The 18,367-nt window shown below is 33.6% G+C and overlaps 1 protein-coding gene across 2 annotated transcripts in view; it reads right to left on the minus strand.

Moving 5' to 3' along the window:
* Nucleotides 1–18,367, minus strand: part of CSMD1 (CUB and Sushi multiple domains 1) — a 2,624,761-nt gene that overhangs the window by 453,236 nt on the left and 2,153,158 nt on the right. For both annotated transcript variants that reach the window (XM_056823354.1, XM_007476228.3), the window contains exon 27: nt 845–1,036. In XM_056823354.1, coding sequence (XP_056679332.1) covers nt 845–1,036 — 192 coding nt within the window. The remainder of the gene's footprint in view (nt 1–844; nt 1,037–18,367) is intronic.

Raw genomic sequence — 18,367 nt, forward strand, 5'->3', positions numbered from 1 at the left:
AATTCTTGTCATTTGGTTGATTGAGAGTAATTCATGTTGATGGGAATACTTTCCAACTTTCAATAAATAACTTAAATGATGCTGAATATTTCAGAAGTCATTGTGAAGGAAAGAATTATTTTAAGCTGAGATTACATCATAGGCAATGTTCCATATTAAAATTAGAGGCAAACTTATAAGGTCATGAATCTGTAATTTCTTAAACTTGGAACTGTTAGTATATAGATGTACATTTTGTAGAAGGGGATTTTTATTACATGCAACACTAGCAACTCTAGTTACCCTCACATGATTTGAGCTTCCTTAATTAGATGGCAATAATCTGATCACTTATTATCTTGATTCTTTTTTTTTAATATCAGAAGTTCTCATACCTACAGTATTTATCTCTCATATTGCCAGGCCATATTAGAAAATATATGTAAAGTTTAATATTGATTTTATTGTTATTATTTTAGGAGTTAGATCTAAAAGGGGCTTTCTGGATCATTTCATACAGATCTTTCTTTCTATAGATAAAGAAATGGAGATCCAGAAAAGGAAGGTGACCTATTCAAAGTCACAGAAGAAGAATGGGGACAGAACCAAGATTAGAACTCCAAATCTTTTTATGCTTATTCTACTATAGAACCTTATATAGAAAATTACATAAAACATTCAAAAAATTTTAAAAGTCTCAAGTAGCAAGTTTCAGAGATTCAGGTGATTGTAAGAAACAGTTTTGTAACAATTTTTTTGCAACAGTTTTGAAGCATAGTTTAATAAATTTAATAGAAATCTGTATATTGTTCATAAATTAAAGGTTTGATGCTTATTTTTCTTCTTTTCCTTAGAGAGTACCTACCTATACATGTAGGAGGATCTGGCTGCCAGAAGAATCGGTTATTCAGTTGCACACAAGTGATTTTAGCCTGTCCTTGAAGTTGATATCCAGGATCACATTGAAAAGTTATGGTATCTCCAGGTTCTCTACTATCTCCATAGCGGGTACCATTTTGAGGCATACCAGGATCATTGCAAGTAGATGCAATAGATGCTGGAAAGAAAAGTTAGTTAAAAGATAAATTTATTTGGATCATATTTGCTAAATTTACATGACCACATATCAACACTTCTTTGTTGTAACATTTTTTAGAGTGTCAAAGCATCTCTTGATTTATAAGAATATAAAAGTGGACTATCTTCCCCAGAAATCTATTCAGTAAGTTACACATTTCTTCATTTTGTTCTGTTCTAATGGTGAAACAAAAAGTGATGAAACCAATGCTCCTTTTACTCTTTTAAATTGGCAAATGAATTAAAAATTCATTTTGATAATCAAAACATATCTCTATTTAGTAGTCCTCTGAGTCATTAGTAAGTGTTCATATAGCAAATACAACATTTTAAGTAATATTTTGGGTTAGAGAGAACACAAACAAATTTACCCTGTTAGGAACCCCATGTCCTAGTTGTAAATTTATTAATATTATTTTTAAAATCTGTGTGGTTATAATAATAAGAGAACAAACCTAAAAGAGGAATAAGTCCAAAAAACAGAGTTATAGAAATTCACTTCAATTCTCTCATATTCCCCTTTAAAATTTTTAAAAATAATTCCTCAAATTGAATTCTGGAGTACCTGATATTACAAAAGTTTGGAAGGAAGAAAATTTTCAACCCTAAGACAACTTAGAATTTTATGAAGGAAAATGTGTCACAACAAGGTAGTATTGGGCCCAGGGAGTTTAGCACAGGTGGACTTGGGGACAGTTGCTTTGGGAGCTCTCAACACATGGGCTGTAGGGTGGGTAGGGGTCAGACAAATGGACAGAAGAAGATTACAGAAGATCTTTTGTTAGTACTTGGTGCAGGACCCTGTTGAATTGGCAATATATAGTTTTGGGTTGAGGTCTCAGGGCAAAAAGGAACACTAGAGCACTGGAACTTGTGGTATAGGGGAGAAGGAGTCCTGGTCACAGTTCCAATACACAGAGGAATGTTTGTGGACCCTTATGGGAGAGTGGGGTTTACTGAATCAGGGCTGAGAAGAGCATTATCTCTTGATGGAGTTTTGTTTATAGGGCCAGAAGGAACAAAAGTGATCTAAGTTACAAGAGAGCATGAGCCCTGGTTGTTGTTTCAGAGTATAGAGTAGAGGACTGCTTATGGAGGCAGGGGGTGGGGAGCATGGGGAAAGCATAATCCCAGAGATCAATGACCACAACTCTCCTTAGACCATACTGCCTTGGAAGAACTGAAAACTTTCATATCCCCAAGAATTAAATCTGAAAACAGTTGAACAAAAATCCTGAAGCTTGGGAACTCTAGCTGATCTCTTCACTTCTTCCACCTAGGAGCCAGGGGGTAGAAGCAGTTCTCTCTGGCTAGGAAGAAGTTTGGGTCTCTCTCTGGAGATCATTGTTTCCCTGTGAATCCCTGAATATCTCCCAGTCAGCTTTCAACAACAGCTCAGAGTCATCAATGAATATTGAGGACTGGGACTTGAAAAAGCCATCCTCTGAGACCTTTTCAAGGATCTCTATTTTCCATCTTTCTCACTAACTTGTTCCTGAACTTCAGTACTCAAATTAGTTAGCTCAGGAGTACCAAACCAGCAGCTGGTCTGAAGAGGTTTCAAGGCCAAGAGCCTGAACCCCGAGATTTTTGGAGGTCAGTCAATAGGGCTTCCTGCTCACCCACTTTCCAAACCTGACACCCTTACCTATCCCTTTCCTACATGAACCCAAATAAAGTGTCTACTACTTAGAATCAGGTCTGACTAGTATCTGAGACTAGGAAGGGGGGCTGAAGATTTGGGGAGAACCATACCTCTCCCTAAAAGGGAAGATTAACTCTGGATCCCACGGATCCAAACAACTGGACTCAAGGAGCAATCATCTCTCCTGGGCTGTGGAGTAATCCAAGGTTTGGGGGGAGAAGTGGCAGTTGGTGTACCCGAAGGATCCAGAGGCAGAAGAGTCCATCCTGCCTCTCAACAATAGCTGGGACCAAAAGGGGAGGCAGTGTGTTATCTTACCAAAGTTTTTCCCTCTAGTTCTTAACCTCCATCTCCCAGAACCATTCTCTGAGGAGACATACTCCTACCCTCAGGGAGACAAAACTGTGTTACCTTCCCTCCAAAGAGAAGAAAGGGGAAGGCCAATCTTCTCCCTCTCCATACTCTCAACTCTCTCTCCGCCCCCCTCCATTTCCCCTGTGAGTGTGTTCCCTTTCTGGCCATACATTACAGTTAGGAAAGGAAGGAATTGAGTTTGGAACTCAATTACAAAATAATAAAAACTATTTTCATGTGTAATTGAGAAAAAATATAATTAAAACATTCTTAAAAGAGGAGGCCTAAGTGTAATTTAATCACTCTACAGTGGCCTACCTCATATCTACATATTTCATCATATCTACAATTGTAACACAAATGGTAGAAATTTTAGGACAGTTGAACATGAGAAGGAAAGGGTATAATTGGGCTAAATTGTGTAAAATGGACTAAATGCTCTCTAAGGTCCTTCCAAGTTCTCCATGTTTCATCCTATTATCATCTCTGCTTCCAGGGAATACCTAATATGAGAAATAAATTATATCCAGAGGAAGCCCATTTAGCTTCTGCTAATTGTAACTGATTTTCCTTCTTAAATCAAGACTCTATTTTCTTTCTGAAACTTTCATTCATTGCTCTCAGTTCTGCCCTTCTGGATCAGAGAGTAGGCTGAGACTAAAGCTCAATAATCTGTCTTTTATGTCATTATCCTGTGAAAATTTTACTTTTTTTCTCTCTTACCCAGCACACACACACACACACACACACACACACACACACACACACACACACATTCATCTCTTCTGACATAGCTTTTAATTTCATGCATTCCTAAAACAATAAAAATGTCCCTGTCGTATAATAGGTGATTAATAAATGATTGTATACTTGACTTGATGCTGTCAGGTTCTCATGAGAGGCAACCTTAGGTAGTAAATAACAATCTCACCTTCACCTTGGAGTCAGGAGGGCTTGTGCTCAAGTCCTGCCCAGATACATCCTGGCTTCTGGGGCCTTAGGGAACTCACTTAACCTATAAGTGCCTAGCAAACTCTCTAAATCCTTACTGTGTCAGAGAAAGTGCTGACCTGAACTGTTTAGAGCATTTCTCACCAGAAGCTTCTGACTCAGATGAAATTATAGACCCAATTCAAAAAGGGGGAAAAGTTATCAAATTCAGAATTCTTTTTATCTTCTTGATCATTTATAAAATGTTGACTGAATGATGATTTTATTTCAGATATCTATTCCTCTATTTCACTTATTTTCAGTTGCTCCCGAATTTCCAATTGTATTTTTTTTTAAAGAAATAACATATAATCACTATTATCCAATCATTCAGGCCTGCTACTCTGAGAATAGTCCCTTAATGGTTTGGCAATTTAAAGGAAAAGAGCTGTCTCATATCCCTGTTGGATAGAGTTAATGGGATCAGTCAAGTAAAATTTTCAATACATGAAAAGAAAAGCTGCCAAATAGTTGTGGGATCTAGGGCTTGAAGCATTTTATAGTTCATCATTTTGAACACCCATATCTGAAAGCTAAGAAAACTGAGATGCAGAGAACACTAATGAGTAGTAATTACAATGGCTGAAATACCAGATCTTTTGATTCCAGATTCCAGCATGTATTCCTTCCAAATGATTCTTATAAACATCTGTATGATCATTTTTTCAGGTATGTACTTTAATGGTACCAAAGTACAAGACATTGATTAGGATTGTATGTATGTATATATGGAAGTATATATTTATATACATATACAGATATATACATATACAAATACATTCAAGCATACCTATATGCCTCTTTGCAGATATATAATATCTTTGTATACAAAATGTATGTTTTTACATAGACTCTTCAATTTAAAATCTCTGAGACACCAACTATGAGAAGCATACAATAGTGTAAAAACAGAGGTGTACTCTAAGTCAGGAAGATGTGGGGAAAAGTCCTGCCTCTGATACTTATGTGGTATGGAGCAAGTTATCTCTCTGAACTTCAGTTTCATTATCTTTGAAATGGGAATAATGATGCCTATAGCACCCACCTGACAGGATTTGTCTGAGTCTCAAAGGAGATAGTACATATAAAATGATTTTGAGATTTTAAAGAGCAAAGGTCAGTTTTTAGTTAATTTAATATAACATAATTTAAAAAATATAATAATGTATAATTTAATTATCTATGGCTTTCTAAAAAAGAAGAGGAAAGTGATAGGGCCTTGGGATGTTAATGAAAGCTGTCAGAAGGGGAATTTTGGTCTTGGAAAGAAATCACCAAATCCCGAAGACAAATAGCTAGATTCATTTTGCGATGGACCCAGACTTTACACTTAGACCAGTGATCCAATTTCCTTCAGAATTTTGAAATTTCTTATTTAAAAACAGAAGAAATCCAGCCTTTGCTATTTTATATAGAGACATACAATATGTGCATATTTTTATGTATATGTTAAAAGCTTAAAAATCAGTCATTGATCAAGTGTTCAAGTAATTCACTTTATTTGATATTAGTAATATTAGGTAGCCAGATGATAGTGTGTCGGATCACTGAACTTGGCACCAGGAAGATCTGAGCTCAAGTCTCACTTCAGATTCTTACTAGCTGTGTAAATTTAGGCAAGTTTTTTTAACCTTTCTCAACCTCAGTTTTCTTATCAGTAAAATGAGGATATTTATAGCCACTACATAACCATATGGCAAAATTCACCAAATTATGAATAAGGGAAATGCAAGTTAAAACAACCCTGAGGTTTCTTTGTACAACTTGTAAATTATTGAAGATGACAAAAGATAGAAATATTAAAGTTTGGTAAGGTTATAGGAAAATAGGTACAGTAGTGCATTGTGGGAGGACCTTTAAATCAACACAAGTTTGTGGAAAGCAGTTTGTAATTATGTAAATAAGGTGACTAAAATGTTTTGTCATTTAACTCTGGGATTCTGATACTAACATTATAACCCAGGGTTATGTAAATTTAAAAAAAAAAGTGTTGATATTGTATTGTTTAGGAAAGTGTTTGTATAGACTGAGTTTTTCACAAAAGCCCTTTTAGTGAAAGCAAAGAATTGGAAATGTCAATTGGGAAGTCATTAAATAAATTGTGATACATGAATATATTAAAATATTACTATACTGTAAGAAATGGATCAGTTTGACATGAAAAAGTGAAAGGGAAGTGATGATGGAGAAAGATATGCTGATGTAAAAAATAAAACAATAAAAAACCCAAAGGACATTAATAAAAACATTAAAAACTAAAGCACACAGTAAATAGTAGTATCCACTTCATAGAGTTGCAAGAAAGACAAAACATGAGCAGTATTTCAAAAACTTTAAGGTACTACATAAATGCTAGATAATATCATTTGATATAGCTAGATAACTGGCATAATTTTAGTGCAAAGTCTACAAAAAGACAGAAGATTTCACAGAGGCATCCTGGGAGATGTTCTCAAGGGCAAGTATATTGGAGTATTAGTAGTATACCAAATACTAAATCTCTAAGAATTGAAGTGTTTTCCCCTATCCTGACTTACTACTCTTTCTTTTTGAGAGTTATGGCATTAAAAAAGAAAGAAAGAAATCTCTCGGGATTATTGTTGGTCAAATTACAAAAGCAATAACAAGACATAAGAAAAACAATTTTAAACAATGCAGAGAGAAATATTATAGTTTGCTCTTTTAAATAAAGGCTACATTATTTTACTTTAGTTTTTGAGTTTCAGGAGGATGTTGCCAGAGCAATGGCAATAAGGTTTATACTAAGCCTGTTATGAAAGCCCCAAAACAAAAAAATGTCAAAGTTGGTGTCAGAAATTGCTTTTACACCTTCAGGGTTTTAACAAAGTTAGTGGTGAAACATGTACTCATTCTTTTTTTTTTTTTAATCGAGTATTCATTTTATGTGCTAAAAAAATACAGTTTACTAATTTTTTCCTTATGAATTTTTTCTCCATATGAGATTTTGGTGATTCTGAACTTCTCTAGATTTTTATCATAAAAAGAAAGCAATTATTTCTGTTGCACAATTCTGGTAATGCTATTACCTTCAGAAGAGAACTGAAGTGTTAGACAATTGCAAATTCTCACAGTTGTTCTCTGGAACATTTTAGATCATAAAAATGACTCTCACAAACCCTTGAATATCTTGGTATATGTCTACACTATTGTTCCAGTTGAAATCCTTATCATTTTGATTCACTGTAGTCATGGAGAAAATGTGTTAAACTGAGTTTAAAAGCACTAGTCTTACATTTCTTTTTGTAACAGAAAGTGACAAAAAATAGACAAATAGATGGGATCATATAAAGTAATTCTGTGCATAGTTTCTTAAATAATTATTGGTTATGTGATAATGAGTTGTAAAAAATCTAAGATATTTTCCCCTTAAAATACACTTATAAACATCAAATTCTTCTTCACTCTTCTTAAAAGTGAAGAAAAATGACATATGGGGAATAAATCCGACCAAGGGCATATGTTCTTCCATGGATTACTTGATGTCCCTTTTGAAAATATAGTCATTGATGTTGTTCTAAAGTATCATTTGCTAATAGTAATTCCTTATATTTACCTAGCAATTTCAACTTATAAGGAATATAAAATAACATAGAAGGTAAAATGGATCATTTTGATTATACGATATTAAAACTTTTTGTACAGATAAATCTAAATAGCTGAGATTAAAAGTTAAACAATTATGTGGGGGAAAATTTTACAGTATATATCTCACTTCCAAAATAGTTAAGGAACTGATTGAAGTTTATAAGAAAAGAAAAATCCATTCTTCAATTGATCTAAAGATATGGACAGACAATTCTCAAGAGGAGAAACCCAGACTATGCATAGTCATATAGAAAAAAAATGCTCCAAATTATTTAGTAATTAGAAAAATTAATATTAAACCAATTTTGAGATTCTATTTCCTACCCAATGGAATAAAATAATGATAAAAACAAAAAAAAGAAAAGAAAAAAATGGTAGATGTTGCAAAGGTTATGAGAAAAGAGCCACACGGATTCACTATTAATGGGCCTATGAATGGTAATCATTATTCTTGAAAGTATTTTGAAATCACAAACAAAAAGTTATCAAATATCTTGTGTCTTTTGAACCAGTTATACCACTACTTGGCTTATACTCAAAAGAGATCAAAGAAAGAAAAGGTTCTCTCTATAAAAACAACAACAAATAAAACAGCTATAGCAGCTACATGAATTCACTTTTAGTGAACTTATGAATGGCTACAATTATTCTGAAAGAAATTTGAAAGTTTAAGCATCTTATACTACTACTTAACACATACCCAAAAGAGATCAAAGAAAGAAAAAGTTCTTTATATTAAAAAAAACAACACTTATAGCAGCTCATTTTGTGGTGGCAGAAATTAAAACAAAATTTGAAACATAAAATATGTCTGACAATGATTAGCTAAGATATGGAATGCTGATGTGATGGAATATTATTGTGTTGTAAAAATAAAGAAATAGATGATTTTTATAAGGCCATGTATAAGATTTTGTAGATGATAATTTAAGTAAGGTAGGATTTTAAACATATAGCTGGCATGAGCTAAACTGAGATAAGGGGTTGAAAAGAAGTCAATGTTTGCACAATGAAGTTCCTCCATATTTTAACCTTGTTTAAGCCAGTAAATTTAAACCTTAGAGAAAAATCCCCAGAACAGTCTCTTTGATCTTTAGAGTACTGAAACCAGCTTAATAGGCTACATGATTGCTGAAGATAAAAGAAGACACTAAATGTTGGTACAAGGCAGGATTCTGGTGAATAGCAGAGCTTTCTGGAGTTCTAAACCATTTTATTAAACTTCTTACACAGCCCTTAATCTGTGGTAGGTGCTAGGTATAAAATAATAATAATGAAATAGTCCCTGCCCTTTAGAAAAATACATTATTCTTTAGCTGTTTGCATGTCATAATATTTCATTTGGTTATTTTCTCTTCTTTTTTAGGTTGTACATGTATTATTATGCAACACATTTCCATGTTCATCATGATGTGAAAGAAGATATTGCCTACACTAGTGAAAAATTCATGGAAGAAATAAAGAATGGCATGCTTCAATCTACATTCAGACTTTATCAATTGCTTCTTTAGCAGTGGATAAAGCCTTTTTCATCATGAGTTCCTTAGAGTTGTCCTGGATCCTTGCATTACTGATAACAGTTGTCATTCACAGTTGATCATCATTCTTTACTGGTATCATTGTGAACAGGGCTCTACTGGTTCTGCTCACTTCCTTTGGCATCACTTCATAGAAGTCTTTCCAGGTTTTTTGTAATCATATTGCTCATTATTTCTTATGGCAAAATAGTATTCGATTACAATCTTATACTACAAATTGTTCAACCAGTCTCTAATTGATGGACAACCCTTCAGTTTCTAGTTCTTTGCTACCACAAAAGAGCTGCCATACCTATGTCTGTACGAGGGTATTCTATTCGCCTTTCTTCTGATTTCTTTATGAGACAGACCTAGCTAGTAGTGATATTGCTGGGTCAAAGGATGGCATAGTTTTATGGTCCTTTGTGCATCTTCAATGGTTATTTTGAGAAAGCAAACAATGAATTGAGAGATATTTGTGAGTTTGTATGTATACTGTATGTGCATATATGTAGATAGACAGACACATACATGCCCATATATGTATACACACATAGATATATGTGTCAATATAGATACATATATACACACGTGAGTAAGAACATTGGACTTAGTAACTATGATCCTGGGCAAGTCACATAACCCCTTTCATATTTGATTTTCTCGCTATAACATAGGGATAATAATAGTTTTTACCTCACAGAGTTGGGAAGATCAAATGAGATACCATAAAGAGAACTTTGCAAATCATAAAACATGATTTAAATGTAATCCATCTTAGAGCATACTCAATTTGCCCAACATGGAGCCCACCATGTCCCTTAAAATGTGAGTGGGCTATTATCCTCGTCTGATTGGCTACCTGTGCCTTTAAAACGGGTGAGACCCAGCTCCTGCATTCCTCCATCTTTTGGCTGCGGTCTGGAGAACATGAACGAAACTAATGAGAGGAGGGGATGACTTACTTTCTCTTGCTAACCTCTCTTTTATCCAGGCTCCAAGAAATGGGCCTGGAGTGTATATTTCTGTCCTATGATGTTTGTCCTCAATTTCAGTTGCCAGAGCTGATCTCTGCCAGATGAGGAATTCAAGCCTTGACAACCTGGAGCTAGGTCTGAAACCAGGCTAGTACAGTCAACGTTGGCATGGAAACTCTGAGAAGACAGGATGGATGACTGCTTCCCAAGTCTCAGGGGGAAGTTTGGACACGGAAATGGGACTGTGCCGTAGGGAAGCAAGGTAAGCTGTAAGTCAACCCTTAGCACAGTGCCTGGCACATAGCAGGTGCTTAATAAATGTTTTTAATTGATTGATAAATTGATGAACTTAATCCCCTTACTCAACCCAGAGACTAGGATGTGGTGTATGAGAGGAAAATGGAGAAGAGAATTATGCCTAATGTATTGGGGTCAGTATGTTTGTCTATTTGTGATTATGCTTTTGGAAGCAAAAATATTTCTTTGCAAAAATTCCATTGTAATATGAGTGCTATTTAAAATTTTTATTATTACTAAAAATGTTAATGATTTATAATCCAGAGGTTGTCTCTTTTCCCCTCAATTTAACAGAATACTTTACTTCATAGAAGGCAATGATGAAAGATATATAAAGCAACATTGCTGGAACTTGTATTGCAGTTTAAAAAGGAACTTGAGCACCTTTTTCGTATAGGAACTTTATATGAATTCTCAAAGAAAGTGAAAAAATATTTCAAATCTTTTTTTCTTTTGTAAGGTCTAATTCTGAGGTAGCAGGTATTCTTAAAAGGATGGATGTTATAATTAAATTATACCATTCATATTCATCTGGGGGGGAGGGTCAAATTAACATATTAGAAAAAAAACAATTGTTTCGGAATCATAGGACCTGGGTATGAACCTTTATTATTTTAGAGGTAGAAGGTCACCAAGAACCCATGAGATCAACAAGAACAACCCATACATTAGGAATGAACAGATCAAAAGAGGTGTTGTTCTTTACACAAAATAACACAAGCAGAAATTAACAAAGCTAAGAGTAAAATCTAGATCCTTTCATGCCAAATTCTGAGGCCCTTTCTATTATACCTCCCTTCCTCACATCTGTACTAATCTGAGACTACACTATAGGTTAAACAATAAGTATGCTTCTTAAGGTAGTAATAGGACAATGGTCTTTGCTACTTTTTTTTTTTTTATGTCTAACACATATTCTCTACCCCCAACCAACCCCTCCTCAGGAAAAAAAAAATAATTATATAGCACAAGCTTGAATATTCATATTTAATCTTTTTTTTTTTAGTTTGTTCTTTCATCACAGATAGAATATAATTGTTTTACTGCAACCATATATTCTTCAGATCTTTTAAAAGTTACCAGTGAGATATTTGGGAGGAAAAACAGATTTTTTGAAATGAAGAAAACACTTAATGTGCCTACTGTTGCCTTCCCTAAATGTGATCATCTTCTATGTATGAGTCATAGTAAGAAGGAATTATCTTAAAAGAAAAGCTAAAAAAAAAGTTGTTATGAATTAAACTCTGGAACACTTTTGATGAAAGGAAGCAAGCCCAGATAGAAATGACATGAACTTACGGTACTTGTCTCTATATTTAACCCCTCTATTTTCATTTTCAAAGTTATGCCAGTTCCTATCTTGGTAAAGAAGTCATTTTCACAGATCAGGATAAGAAAAAAAACACCTTTATTTATTTATTAATTTATTTATTTTTGCTATTCTGAGTCTTTTCAAGGCTTTATTTGGGCCATTCTTCTTTCTTCCTCCAATAGAGATAGGTCTTTGGTAGACAAAATAGTCATAAAATAACACTGGGCAATTCCAAGGAAAGAGAGATAATAAAAGGTGAGAGTGAATCATGGACTCCATGCATAAATCTAAAGGAATTTGATGTGTAGCGAACAACCACTACATTTCCTTCATTAACATCTTGTTATTTTTTTTAATTCATTTTCATCCTAAGACAGAGGGAATCTTGAGAATTTCTGAGTTTGTCAAAAGTGTTTGGGACCAATGATTATGATTTCTACTTCAGCAGGAAAGGTTAAAATTAAAGAAAAATGAAGGATCATAAGGAACAAGAAGAAACCTCTAATCATTACATTTGAAGGAATAGAGGCCCAAATGGCTAAGTGACTTGATCAAAGTTATTCAGATAGTAAGTGAAAGAGCTGGTATTCAGACCAAGATCCTTTGCTTCCAAATCATTTCTTCATTCCACTATACTTGCTGCTTTCCTTCTTAGTTTGGAAAGATTTTTCTTGCTTTTGCTAATTGGGTCATAGTAGTTCAGTCTGTAACTACTTTAATCAGGGAGAGGCTTTATAATCATCACAATTTGTAAGGGTAGTACTCAGATCAATAGTAGGTGGTCCTGAGTAGAAGTCCAAAATCTGATACCAGACAATACCTTTTAAGAAATAGAGAACAGTGGAATGGCACACCCAGTGGAGAGCTGCAAAGTCTAAGAAAACCAGAAATGTGGGGAACAAAAGGTGTGATAATCTACAACTTCAATGGCAGCCCAGGCACAGGACCAGCAGAGGTGAGTAACCAATGTTAAGTAAGCATAGAGAAAACTGCATGATGACATCACCAGATGATACTGCAGTCCTGCAGCTATAGCTAAGTAGTTTGCTGTTTCACAAAAGGTCATAGGCATATTTTCCTGGTATATGTCCCATTCTATACTCATAAAATGGTTATATATTCTCTACATGTCTATCTTACACATGTGACTTTTTTGTGTCCAAGCTTTCCACTGATATATATATAAAATCATGATGAAAATTTATACGGAAACTGTTCCAATAACTATTTTGCTATTGTATATTTTCATTAAGTAGCTTGCTTGGAAGCTGTGATGCATTAAGAAGAACATACATCTTCTGGAGAGAATTAGAATTGAATTTCCATTTAGAATTTGGACGAAGAATTTGAACTTATATCATCTGAATGCAAAGGATTTAAATTTAAATCTATTTCTGATATCTGTGTGAGGTCACAACCATATTACATCTGTGTTTCTTCAGGTTTAAAATTAGAATATTATAATAGAGGCTTCTGACCAGTTCCAGAAATATGATCCTCTGATCTTAAGAACTTTGTCCTTGAAATAATTATGAAATGTAAGGACATTAGTGTGGGTTTCTGAGATCTGGTAAATCGATATAGACATTGAACATGAGAAAGTTATTCTGAGGGTCTAAGATATGAGGGCAGAGTAACCACAATTCTACATGAATAGTGGTCTAAACCTATTTTTAATAGAAAATTTTATAGAAAGTTTTTCTACTGATGAAGAACAAATCAGAGTGATGATAATGACTGTAATAATGACTAATATTCATATAGCCCTTTAAGGTTTGCTAAGCACTTTACAAATATTAACTAATTTGATCCTCAAAACAATGTTTCAAAATAGGTGTTATTATATTTCCCACTTTTAGGTAAGGAAACAAACAGATAGAGGTTAAGTGACTTGCCCACGGTCATATAGCTAGTAAGTATCTAAGGTCATTTTAAAAATCAGGTCTTCCTGATTCAAGGTCCAGCACTGTATTCACTTTATTACCTAGCTTCCTTTAAACTATTGAAGTTCATCTGCCAAGCAATGATTGGGTTTCTAAGAAAGAAAGGAAGGAAGGAAGGAAAGATGGTAGGAAGGAAGGAATGAAGGAATTGATCTTCATTTTCAAAGAAATTATAGATTATCCAGGGAGACAATAACTCATATATAATTGAACCTTTTACAGAGTTGCTTAAGAACAATAATAGGAAGTAACTTACCTATGATCACATACGTGAAATGTGTTAGAGTTAGGACTTGACCCCAAGTCTTCCTGACTCAAAGACTAGTTCTTAGGCATGGTAAAAAGTTGACTCTCATCATTGTAAAACTATAATAATGTGTTTGATAACATCTTTCAATATAGTGTTAAAAGGTTTAAAAAGCAATTATTTTTTATAAGACTTTTTAATTTTTTAAGGTAGAGAGTAAAGTATTCTTTTATAGATGAAGAAGCTGAGGTCCACAAAGGTCAAAATATCTGTCTAGAATCAAATGACTAGTAAGTATTAGAGATGATCATAGAACAAGCTCTCTGGCTTTCTTCTTCATTTATGTTACTATTATTATAACTCTTTTTGTGATTAATAGATACAATAGGTAATGCCATAAAATGTTCAATGATCCAGAGGAATACCTCCAGTATTGTGGGTAAAATCTCTATGGGAAATTTATGGCAGGATTGGACAAGGATGACATAGAATGAGGAGTCAGAGAAGGTTGCCAGCTTATTGCTGGAGACAGAACCTCATTCCATGAGCTCATTGTTCCATTGAACTAAGTGTAATTGTGGTTGAAAAAAAAATGAGGGCAAATGAAAGATCAAAGCCACTAATCACAGCAGTATTTGAACTCTGTTAAAGAAGCCTTTAACATTTTCACCTTTTCAATTAGTGTGTGAAATGTTCATTGCAGAAGATCATGCAATATTAAAAAAAAAAAAAAACTTGGTTAATAAAAAGTAAAAGACAGTGCTTGTGCTTTCCTTCTGACAATCACTTAGCTAGAGGCCAAAAGAAATCTAAAAGAATGAGAACAGAACTCAACTTCTTTGAAAAATCACGATCCATTTGATACAAAGTATTTTAGACACTAGAAGTGCTGAATTTGAGAACTTCTGAATTAGAATTAACTGAATTAACTGAATTATAATAACAGAAAGTAATTGAATAATGTAATAATTTATTTTTAGTCTTTTTGTTTGTTGTCTCCTACCCTTTAAAGCCCAACTGAAAGACTGTTCCTTCTAGGATTATTGGATTTCTTTTGATTATTAAAAATTTTAGTTCAACAGCTGACTTTGTAATTCTCTAAATCATGTACAGTGTTATACAATATTGTGTATTACATAGTTACCTATATTTATGTCTTTTCCCCATTACCAAACAATAGGATTCATGAGAGCAGAGACTCCAATATAATCCTTACACTTTTCTCAATGGATAATAGATATATACACAGAGAAAGGGCTTACTAAATATCTGGTTATTGTTTCCTTTATGAAGTGATTAAACACTTTATTTTTCAGTAATTCGTTTTCTCTCTCTTTTTTCTACCACTCTCCTTCCATCCTCTCTTTCTTCTTCGTTCCTTCTTTATTTCCTAGCCCTAAACATAATTTTAAAGAAACACAAATAAAATGCTATACAGTTATGACATTTTGTTTCCCCAATTATGATTTGAAAAGAATGGTGTAGCATAAAATTAAGACTTCAAGAAAAGTGGGTTCTAATCAAAACATGGTTCCATAATTTTCTGTATTGTTAAGAAAAGCCACATTGTAGTTATGTTATACTGAAAATGAAATTTAAAAATCCACCTCACTTCCTATTTTTGTTCATTTTCATAAAATATAAAACAATAAGCATAAACCTCATATTGATTCATGAGGAGAACAATATGTGGTTCATTTGGAAACTAGAATTTAGAAAAATCTTCTATGCAATATGAATACCCAGAATGATCTTGTCCCAAAGAAAATACTTTGAAATGTAAATGTCTAATCACTATGATATTGTGATCATAAATGCAGGAAGGATAATCATCTCTGAATTAGAATTGTGTTATATCTTGAATTGCTATTGCCAAGGAAAGTAGAGAACTAAAGTACTTTGGTTTGTTACAATAAAAAGATGAATTTTGGAGAAAAAAATTCATGTATTTTTAATTTAGGCAACTGTGACATGCTTTGGCCATGTCCTGAAGCAATTCTCATTGAAACTTAATTTCTGTACACAAATAAATAATACTAGGAAGGCAGTGGAAATAGCGGGGAATTTAACAAGGTGGGAACAAGGGGTGTGTGTGTGTGGGGGGGGTTTAAAAGGTAAAATAAGATATATATTAAGAAATGCAGAAAGCTTTGAGAATTGCCTGAGCAAATTGGGTTGATCTAGGATTTGGCATTTGGTATCGAATAGAATATATTAAATCTTTGGCAAATCTTTAGACCATAAGGTTAATTTGTTACAGCCTCAAGGTTAAGAACTTTTCTCTATTTTTCCTCTCTTGTCCCTTTCTTTCCCCACCAATGTCTTCTCCCAACTTTCTAATCTCCTAAATAAAGGGATTGTAATTTAGCTCTAAGACTGCTTAAAACAAAACAAAACCCTATTTATGTGTGTATGTCCCTGTTCTTTGGTTTGCCATCCACCAGACAACTGCCCATTAACTGTTAAACTTTTCTTCTAGCCCAGATTCTAAATTTATTGATGAATCAAGGTGGAAGGAATTTTCTCCAGGTCTTTTGGGTCAGTCATTTTCATTGTCTATGCCTGACAATAGGATAGTTTCTTTAATCTTCTAGAACAACGTATTTTTTTCCTTCTAAATGTTTTGATACAATTAATGAATAGGAGGGAAAAACATTTAATCTTCTACAGAATTTTCTACTTGGGTGAATTTGAACAATAAACTTTATTACTCTGAATCTGAGTTACCTCATCTCTTAGGTGGAAGGAAGAAGTAATTTATGAAGTTTCTTTAAGCCTTAAAATTATGAAGCTATGAAATAATAGTAATATAGTACATAATAAATACTTAAATGGTACAAAGAAGAAAATACACTTTTCTCTTACTTAAAAATAATGATGAGATTAGCTTGATGAGGAAGCACAGAGTAATATAGAAAGTTCTAATTGTGACCCTAGTTAGAAACTTTGCTCTGCTAATTACTACCTGGTGCCACCTTGGACAAGTCACAACTTCTTCAATATTACATTGTAAATCTATTATAAAAAAAATGAGTGTTATAAAAATTGAAATACTCAAAAGTTAGTTTCCAAACTAGGATTCTCAGTTTTGTAGTATGAAATGTTAAAGCAATTTTTTAAAATGGGATTATCTCTTTAGGATAAACTGAAGCAATATTTGCCTATGAACTTGTTTCTACATTTTGTGTTTTTATAGTGGACTGAAGAATTTTGTACCCCATTCATATGTGTAAATCTGTCTAGCAATTTCTAAGCTAAGATTTTGGTTTGAAGATGATGCTGTAATGAGAAGTCCTGGTAAAGAGTTTCCTCATTAAACTACACCCAAAACTTTCTTCTTTTACTACTTGAAAACTGACACTTTCAGAGGGAAAAAAATGATCCCTATCCTACCTTTGACATGTTTTTTGAAATGTTAATGACAGGTATGCACAGCTGTTAGCTTTAGAATTAACAGCTACTCAATTACTTATAAGACTGATAAAAGCCTTGGGCAAAGATGTGTAAAAACACTTTCTACAGGCACCTTTGAGGCTTTTGTGAAGTGTAAATGACAGAAGTGAATAGCCAATTGCTTGGAATTCACAACTATTCATTTCTTCAAACAGAAGTATATAAAGCCTCCACCTGTGAATACCAAAGTGTGAAAGCATATGGCTTCAAAGTTGGTCTTTAGGAGTCTGGGCTCAGTCCTTAACTTCCTTTCACCCTAGATTTCTCCCTTTAACAGTGGCCATCTTCTGGAGCTCATGGAAGGAAATCTGTCTTTCTCTGGACTACCTTCTCTAATATTGATTATTCTTCTCACTGGTTTTTGCTAATGTTTACAAATGGCATTACATCTTCTGGTTCTTCCTCTGCACTGGGGAAACTATTTTAATACACTTTCCCTTAACTTCTACTTCTGAAAATCTCTTTTTTCTTTAAAATCTGCATTCAAAAACTATCTTCTATACAGGATATTCCCTGATCCTTCTAGGTGCTAGTACCCCTTTCCATTAGCTTATATATGAACATATTTAAATATAGATGCATAAGTATGTACATGAAGATATATATGTATATTTATATACATATGCATTTATAAATATATGTATGAATACATTATCTCCTCTGATCAAATAAAAGTTACTTATGGACAACCACTGTTTTAAATTTATCTTTATATCTTTCCTACCTAGCACAGTTCCTGGTGCATAGGAGGCAATTAATAAATACTGATTGGTTGAACAAAGTAAAGTGAGCACACCCTTTACTTCACATTGCCCTTTTCAGATCCTCCCTTTACCCTTATTCCATTTCCTCTATCCTTCCCAGATGGCTTTTCTTATACTCTCTTCCACTTACTATTCATAGTGATTAATATCCCCTCTCACTTTCTCTTTGTACTTCTAGGAAAAGCTCTCAGATTCTCTCTTTCTGA

This window comes from Monodelphis domestica, chromosome 1, assembly GCF_027887165.1.
Source record: "Monodelphis domestica isolate mMonDom1 chromosome 1, mMonDom1.pri, whole genome shotgun sequence".
Classification (NCBI taxonomy): domain Eukaryota; kingdom Metazoa; phylum Chordata; class Mammalia; order Didelphimorphia; family Didelphidae; genus Monodelphis; species Monodelphis domestica.